General features: G+C 37.0%; 1 protein-coding gene across 3 annotated transcripts; it reads left to right on the plus strand.

The window, feature by feature from the left end:
- The first annotated feature begins 233 nt into the window (after positions 1 to 233).
- Positions 234 to 6,617, plus strand: LOC130720806 (uncharacterized). Of its 3 annotated transcripts, none has more exons than XM_057571507.1 (8): positions 234 to 342; positions 3,496 to 3,719; positions 3,997 to 4,083; positions 4,220 to 4,513; positions 4,924 to 5,106; positions 5,552 to 5,605; positions 5,788 to 5,934; positions 6,117 to 6,617. In XM_057571507.1, the coding sequence occupies exons 1-8, from the start codon at positions 249 to 251 to the stop codon at positions 6,492 to 6,494; spliced, it is 1,461 nt and encodes a 486-aa protein (XP_057427490.1). In that variant the 5' UTR covers positions 234 to 248; the 3' UTR covers positions 6,495 to 6,617. The 3 variants fall into 3 exon arrangements, with proteins under 3 accessions (XP_057427490.1, XP_057427492.1, XP_057427491.1); XM_057571509.1 differs by lacking the exon at positions 234 to 342 and adding an exon at positions 3,031 to 3,144; XM_057571508.1 differs by lacking the exon at positions 234 to 342 and adding an exon at positions 3,165 to 3,270.
- The last annotated feature ends 2,119 nt before the right edge of the window (positions 6,618 to 8,736 follow it).

An 8,736-nucleotide genomic window follows, 5' to 3' on the forward strand; every position in this document is an offset into this window, starting at 1 on the left:
GAGTTATTGTGGGTCTAGTACCTGGTTTTATATTAGCCAATTTCACTTCTTCACCCTTGACCGAGCTTGAAGCTTCAAGGTGGCCATGTAAGCCATTTCTTCTCCTTTTTTTCGCTCTCTTCCATCACACCATCTCTAGCCATTACACTGGAAGAGGTTCTATGAAATGTTTCCCCGAGAACATTGTCATGTCGCCCGCTCAATCCTCTCCCGCCTCAAACACTCTGATCTTGTTATCAAAATCAGAGATGCTCGCATGCTCCTATGATGAAGCTTCTGGATCTCGTGGGGTTCAAGCTAAAGGAAGTGATTCTGAGGGAGCCTACTCTCCTTGTCACGGTGGTTAGTGTTCCCAACGTTGGAAATCTACTTTGTTTAATTTCATTCATCAAATTGACAAATTGCATATTCTAGGTAAGGGTTTTCTCAATTATATATCAGTCAATTTGGGTGTTGAAGTTCACGTGGTTTGGTTTGATTATATAGTGCAGAAGAAAAAACGAAAAAGCGAGTTATTGTGGGTCCGCTACCTGGTTTTATATAAACCAACTTCACTACTCCACTCTTGACCTTGCTTGCCGCTTCGCGGTGGCTTTGTAAGCCATTTCTTACTCCCTTTGTCACTCTCTTCCATCACACCATCTCTAGCCACATCTCTAGCCATTACACGTCGTTGTCTATGTTGTGTCACCATTGTCCTCTATGTTATCGTCATCATTGTCATTTACCCACAAAGTGTTGGAAGCGACAAAGAAATAGTTGTGAGAAGGCCAATGCCCGTCACGGTCGGGAAACCCGCCAGTGAGTGAAAGAGTTCTCAAAACTTCATTATAATCGACTCAACATAGGATGCAAGGAGTAGGGCTGTCCAGACTAACCCGGTCCAACCAAAGTCTTTTTTTGTGTAAATGGTCGGTTTTCGGGTTTCTCGGTTAAAAGAAAACAATTTCGTATATAGTCTGGTTCGGTCAAGTTCGGTTTGGGCTCTGACCGAATAGGGATACAAATTAAAATGTCCAACCCAGCCCAATGTGAGTGAGTAAGGGGGACGGTAAAAAAAAACAGCACGAGTTAGAGAACCCTAGATATTTAAACCTAATTTTCTCTCATTCTCCATCAACCCTAGCAGAGTAGACGCCTCCCATATTTCCTTTCACCGTTGTCACTCCTCCCTAGTAGCGCCGAAACCGTTGTCGCTCCTCCCTCCTCTAAAGTCAGATCCATCGCAAGCTTCTCTCACCACAACAATCGCTTCTCCCTTTCATGAAACCTCCATCGAAATCACCCATTTTTGAAACCACCACCATCACCTCCTCTTCAACAGCCAACACTACACCACCTCCTGTTTTCCTTCTCCCCTCTCAAATCACCACTGCCATCACCCCTTCAAAGCCCTTCTCCTACACATTTCCTTCTCTTTTCTCCTCAACCATCAAACCCTAACCTCCGCACCACCACAATTCTTGTCTCGTCAAAACATACCCTACCGGTCGGTGGTGGGATTTTTTGGTGATTTTCACCGACGTCGGCGGCCCGAAACCGACGTTGGCGGCCCAAAACCGTCCGATGAACATACCTAAGAAGGAGGAAGAGGACGTGAGGAGCGAATTAACGTTTTAGTCATTTTATCACCCATTCAATCTTGACCATCAGTTCTAACAATATTCTCAAACGCGCTTAGCCAGAAACTGGCAAGCCAGTTTTTCTTGGATCAGCCGAGATAAGATCGCTTCAGCTCATTGGCTTGCGCGTTGGGTTGATTCTTTGCCATCCTTAGGTGTTATGGTGGTGAATTTTCCTCCCAGAGATAGATTTTTTTATCCTATAAGACTTTCTAGTCATCCCTTAGCTTGTTCTCTTGTGGTTTGATGGTTGTTAACTTCCTATAGAAAAAAAAAAATTTTCTCCAAATCTTATATCTAACGGTTAAAAAACTAGTCCATTATTTGACCATTGTAATACTTCCTGACCCTTTTATTTTTTTCAAAAGCAAACTATTTTATTGAGTAAAATCGAAAACCATGAGAACGACATTTTCCTTACAATACATTTAAACTTATCAAATTGTAACGGATGGGTATTAATGTTTTTGCTTTTGGTATTAGATTTCATAACACGAAAGTATCTAATTAATGCACAAATTAAAGATGGTCAAAATATTAGTTACACGTCGTGTTCTTAGATGGAAAGTTCGAATTTAAAGATGGAGTATAAAATATATATTTATAAAATAATAATAATTAGAAAGTTCGAAATGAGAAAGTATTGATGGGAAAATAATGAGATTGATAGTATGAAGTATGAACTATGATGATACACTAATTAAGTAAAGGAATATAATCAAATATATGCTTCAGAACGAGTTTGACTTTGAGAGTGCAAACTCTTAAAAAATTATCAAACACTACGTTTGAGTTCTAGTAGCATTAATTAGGCTAGTTACAATAAGAGGGTAGCGTACTATTTCCTCCGTTCCTTTTTTAAGTGTCATTTTAGAATAGCATAGATCATATGTTCAGATAATTCTTCCATACCTATACTTTAGGGGATAATTCTTCCATACCTACATTTTAGGGGATCATAATTGAAAATTCCACTTAACAACTTCTAATATAGTAAATAACTGAATTTTTTAAGCATTTAGTACATGATTTGATTTTGGATTTGATTTTGGATGAGTGAATAAAGAATATTTTTTTGCGAAAAATCTTAATGTAATTTCTTAGTGTCAAAAAAATTAAACTCATTACTGTTGCCAGTGGAATATACATCGAAAAATAGAAAAAGTATATTGAAAATTCGGGTGCCCCACGTGGAAATCCCAAAAGGTAAAAGGAACAATCCTCCTCCACCAATCAAGTGCCATTTAATTTTTGTCAGGGTTTAAAAAAAGGTTAAGCAAAGGAATGTAGAGACTGAGAAGGAAAGCAAGAGAAGGGGTAAGGTTTCAAGCGAAAATATTAATGGCAAAGTGTATGGTGGCAGATACACATTGAAGGAGTGCAATAAAAAGGGAATTGCTTGTTTCAGTTTGGTAGGTTTGGGCTATAAAAATGCTTTAATTTCAACGACTTGTTTCAACTTTGAAGTCACTCATCCATTCTTCTCTTCCTTACAAAGTTTTCCCTCCTCCTAAGATTCAAGGTTTGTTTATTTCCAATTCCAAACAAACAGCATTAGAATTCTATAAACTTCTTCATCATGGACCATCAATACATGAACCATCAAATGCAGTAGCAATCATGATCTTGATGCTGAAGCTTCAAAAGGGTCTCTTAGAATCACCTTAATTGATATCTCACCCACCTCCCCCCTCCCCCCTCACAATAATATTACAAGTCGTTTTCCAACTTGTTTTTTCTTGTTTGTGTTTGTGTAATATTACCCATGAAACACTTCAAATATATTTGTGCTGTTCCCTTTGTTGATAGTTATGACTTTCTAGTGTTTTTAATTAATTTGTCTTACCCATTTTTATTTTGTTGGCACTGAAAGATATGGCTATTGGTGGGAGAAGAAGGTTCTCCTTTTCTGCTCTTCTTGATCATCATCTTCTCCTTCCAACTTTGTTAATCACCATACTTTTTCAAAGGGCTGTGGCTGATCATGAATCCAATATCTTAAATTACACAAGGCATCGCCAAGTCAGTGGAATGAGACTTGAAAGGATTAGCAGGTACTTGGAGAAGATTAACAAGGCTCCTGTTCTCACCATAGAGGTAATAACATTAATACAAAAAAACTATATAGTTTGTGATTTTTGTTTTGTACGAAGAAGGAAAAAATAAAGAGAAGTAATACATATAACATATGATATGATATGATAGGATATGATGTTACTTAAAGAAATATATTTAGAGAAAAATAGATTGTAATGATCACACGTTAATGTCATTCTTCCTTTTTTTTGTTTTCTTTTATGATATTTTTCTTTCTTCTCTATTGCAAAAGTATTAACTATTCTCATTTTTTTCCTTCTTTTGAATCATATTCTAGAGTCCAGATGGGGATCTCATAGATTGTGTTCACAAAAGAAAACAACTAGCTTTCGATCACCCTCTCTTAAAGAATCATAAGATTCAGGTAAAACCAACTACCTCATTAATTTCTTCACTCTACTTTACTCATTTACTTTATTTATTCTGCTTGTGTAATTTAAATGTGGTATGGACCAATTTGATTATATTTGAAGTTTTGAATGATTTGATTGATGCAACAGAAAGCGCCAACGGAGATGCCAAGAGGGATGAATGTGACAAGAGATGAAAATAGAAACATGGAAGGGGAAGGAGGAAAAGAGAATAGGCCAAAAGAGGCTGTATGGCAAATGTGGCACCGAAATGGAACTTGGTGTCCAAAAGGGACGGTTCCCATACGGCGGAGCACAGTGGATGATGTGTTGAGAGCAAAGTCTTTGTATGAGTTTGGCAAGAAACCGCCAGGAATGCTTCCTCTCTCTCGCCGTACTGCCAATGTCTCCCCTAATGATATATTCAGCAACAATGATCATGAGGTACATGTTCTCTTTAAATAATGTCGCATATTCGATGTGAGTAGAAAGAACTTATCTCACAAGAGCGGTGAATATTTCAGCTTGCACATGATTGTTTGGGGTGCCAGAATGTTATTGCTACATTAATACAACTAATTGAATACTATTATACCAATTAGCTAATTAATAATCATTTTTGCCACTTGATGAATAAGGAAAATTGGCCATAAGATGAATTTTTTTTTCATCACTCAGTAGCTGTATACAGAGACACGGTATCCTTTAAAAAATCAATTATTTTAGAGATAGAATGCTATTTAACATTGCTTTCTTTGCACTTCAACAGTTCAACTCACACTAATAAATGGAGATTGTGCATTAATTATTAGTTAATTAATTAAAGTGGTCGTGTGTGGTGCATATAAACGCAGCATGCAGTCGCTTACACAGGATTGGGATCGGATTCGCCACAAGAGATTTACGGAGCAAAAGCATCAATAAACGTGTGGGAGCCATCTATTCAAGTGATGAACGAGTTCAGCCTCTCACAAATTTGGCTCCTTTCAGGTTTCTTCGATGGTTCTGATCTCAACAGTATCGAAGCTGGGTGGCAGGTACACTCCTTCTAACTTCTAAGTTCTAACTCATTTTATTAATGAATGGATTCAATTAGAAAAAAAATGAGAGAAATTTAGGTGGTGGAGAGTTCGATTTTAAAATAGAAAAAACTCATTAGTCAGCTTCCTAGGGTTAGTATGCTAACAATGATTTGAGTTTCATAGCTATTGGCCAGGAGATCCTTTGGTTAACAATGAAGAAAGATACAAAATTCATTAATGCATGATGGTGGTTTTAATGAATCTTTATTCACATCAAAACTCTTTTTCTTTATTATGATCACTCATTTTCAGTTGTTTCCTTGAAGCAACAGCATGCAGCCATGCACATTAGTAATATATTGTATATTTGTATTTAATGTTTAATTTATATAGATAGAAATACTAATTAATTTAATGAAAAAAAGTGCATGTCTGAACCTTTGATTATTCTACTAGTCAGGTCAGTCCACAGATCTATGGTGACAGCAGACCCAGATTGTTCACTTATTGGACGGTCAGTATTTCTATTCCTTCTTCTCATTTCTCTTACTCTTCATTCTCTTTCCCTTTTCTTGGGAAATAATAAATGGCAATTATGTATAAGACTGTAAGAGAAAGGGCATTTAAATTCTAGCTATTCAGCTGCAAACATGTGGTGTTTTTAAATGTGTAAAGGTTTTTGGTGATTGATTGCAGAGTGACTCATATGGGAAAACTGGATGTTACAACCTTCTCTGTTCTGGTTTTGTTCAAATCGATAGCAGGATAGCCATTGGAACTGCAATTTCTCCTCTCTCTTCTTATGCTGGCAACCAATATGAAGTCACCATCCTCATTTGGAAGGTTAATTTCTTCCACACACAAATCTATCAATGTGCTTGAAAACACTTCATAGCATTGATTTTATAACATATTAGAGCTATTATAAATAACATATATTAGATATTACATTTTATAATAAGTAATAATATGGTTTATGAATAAACCAATTTTTAACATGTGTGACTGGTGACACTTTGAATTAGGATCCAAATGTGGGAAATTGGTGGTTGAGTTATGGTGACAACATATTGGTGGGGTATTGGCCCGCGGAGCTGTTCACGCACCTAGCAGACCACGCCACGGGGGTGGAGTGGGGCGGCGAGGTAGTGAACACACGGGCCAATGATGAACACACGTCCACCCAGATGGGCTCCGGCCACTTTGCCGAGGATGGTTACGGAAAAGCAAGCTACTTCCGGAACATTGAGATTGTGGACGTGACTAACACTCTTAGATCAGTGCAGAACATCACAACAATAGCAGAAACCTCGAACTGTTACAACATTCAGACCTCCTACAGCAAGGAATGGGGCACGTATTTCTACTATGGTGGACCTGGGAAAAATCCACAGTGTCCGTGACTATTAAATTAGCTAGTTGCCGTATATATCCATTATCATGGACACAAGAAGTTTTCACTTCCAGTTACTCGTTACTTATACGTAATAACGTAAATGACATAGAATTACTTTGTGCTGTTTCCATTCCTGTTTCTGCCACTTGCTTTTGTTTTTAGTTATGAAGATATATATGAATAATGAATGTAAAAACACGATTGGAAATGGCAAATTTTGAAAGTTGAAGTTTATGCAAGCTTAATTTCTTTTCATATTTTTCTTAGTGTGTAATTTATACAAGCAACAATAATTAGAGTTTATGTTGATGTAAGTATTCTAATAGCTGAGCCAAAACTGACTTTTGTCAAATCTATGTCGGGCATGACTTGGACTTTATGCAGACGAAATGTTCTGTAATCCTTGGTGGACATAGAAGATAAGAGTCATGACTAATGACGAGAGAGATTTTTCATTGTTTTAGGCTTTTAGCCATGTTTGCAAAAAGAGAGGCGTTTCCTGTGGTACAAGCAATTTTTTTATGGGCATGTTACACGAATGAGTTGTACAACTAATTATTTAACACCTGTACTTTAAAAAAAATGCAACATACGTAACAATTATGTATATACGACAAAATACTTTTCTATTTACGTATAATTTATGTATCAGCCCCAAAAGATAACAACATTTACAAAATGATCAAAATCTGGGAAAGAAAGAGGAGAATTGAAGTATCATAGTTTCCAGGAACAAAGGGAAATCCAATATTAGCCCCACCCTCCTTTGCAACAATTATCCAAATCTGTAATGCTGCACCACCATTGTCATATATATATATATATATAGGAGCCTCGCAAGCCATTCCTTTATGTGTACAGCAAAAATTATAATGACAACAAACCTATGTTGAGTCATTGTAAAACCCACAAATTGCTCCAAGAGAATTTGCCCCAACGAATTGCAAGTGAGAATCTACCTCAAGAAACCAACAAATTGCCTCAAAATTGGAAAACCCACAAATTGAATGAAACCCAGAAATGTTGAAGATTTGTTCTTAAGAGGTTTTGTTCCAAATTGAAACATACAAGATCGAAACTTTATCATTGTTTTGTTCAAAACTTTATCACCGTCTGAAGCCCTCTTTCTCCTCCCTCGATGTCTCTCTCGATCTACCGATCTCTCAGTTCTGAGTTTGTGCTGGTTGTGGAGGCTGATTCGAAGCTTGGTGAACCACGGTTCAGATCTGGAGTCTGGACGATGTTGGAAGATTTGCGACCCAATCAAGAAGAAGAAGGGTGGTGGTGCGGTGGTTGGAAACGGGGGTGATAACCTAATTTGGTTCTAGGATGAAAAAGGAGATAAGAAGAGAGTGAAGTGCTTGATTAAAAACTAAATAAAAAATATGTGGGTTGTATATACAAAACTAAAAAATACGAGGATCAATACATGATTGTTTAAAATTAATATTCAATCACTACTTACTTATCCATGTCAACACAGATGTATTAATATTATTGGCCCACATCACTAGTGTATGGTACACTCGTCTGAATGTTGGGGCACCGGAGCAAGCACCAAAAAGAGAAGCCCTGTCTGTAACGGGCCTATGAATTATTCATTTATTTGTTGATTTATGAAAAAGGGGATAAATTATGCAATTAAAGAAAGAAGAAAAGAAGAGTAAGAGACAAAGAGATAGAATATGTATATTTCACTAATGCTTAAATCTCGTGGTCGTGGACTTAGGTCTTTAATATATTGAGGATTTGTTTTGAATTCATGGCATGCATGATTTATTAGGTCATTTAGTTTTGTTTTTTTTTTTATAACCCAAAGAATATCTTAAGGGAGCACAAGGGGTTCCCAACCCAAAATACAAAGAGGGGAAAAAAAAAGCTAAGGAAAAGAAGAGAGACTAACTAAGAGTCTAAGACCCATCATACTGCTAAAGCCACAAAAATATAGAAAGCTAATACCCCAAAATAACTACAGACAAGAAACATAAGATGCTACCACCCAATAAAGATGGAAATTGATTGCCTAGCTCCTTGTAAAACATCCAACAGCCGCCAAAAAGATCAGAGAAACTGCTGTATTAGCACAGCCTTGGATAAAAAGCCCCATCATAATCCCTGGAGACACTCTTGAGGATTCGAGATCCATTCAAACATGGAGTAGTCAAAGTTGCGTACCTTAGCCTTAAGCCAACTCCAAGCTTTGAATTGAACCAAATCAAAAACTGCACAAGCATCAAATTGCAAATTTC

The sequence above is a fragment of the Lotus japonicus genome, chromosome 5 (genome assembly GCF_012489685.1).
Source record: "Lotus japonicus ecotype B-129 chromosome 5, LjGifu_v1.2".
NCBI classification, from domain to species: domain Eukaryota; kingdom Viridiplantae; phylum Streptophyta; class Magnoliopsida; order Fabales; family Fabaceae; genus Lotus; species Lotus japonicus.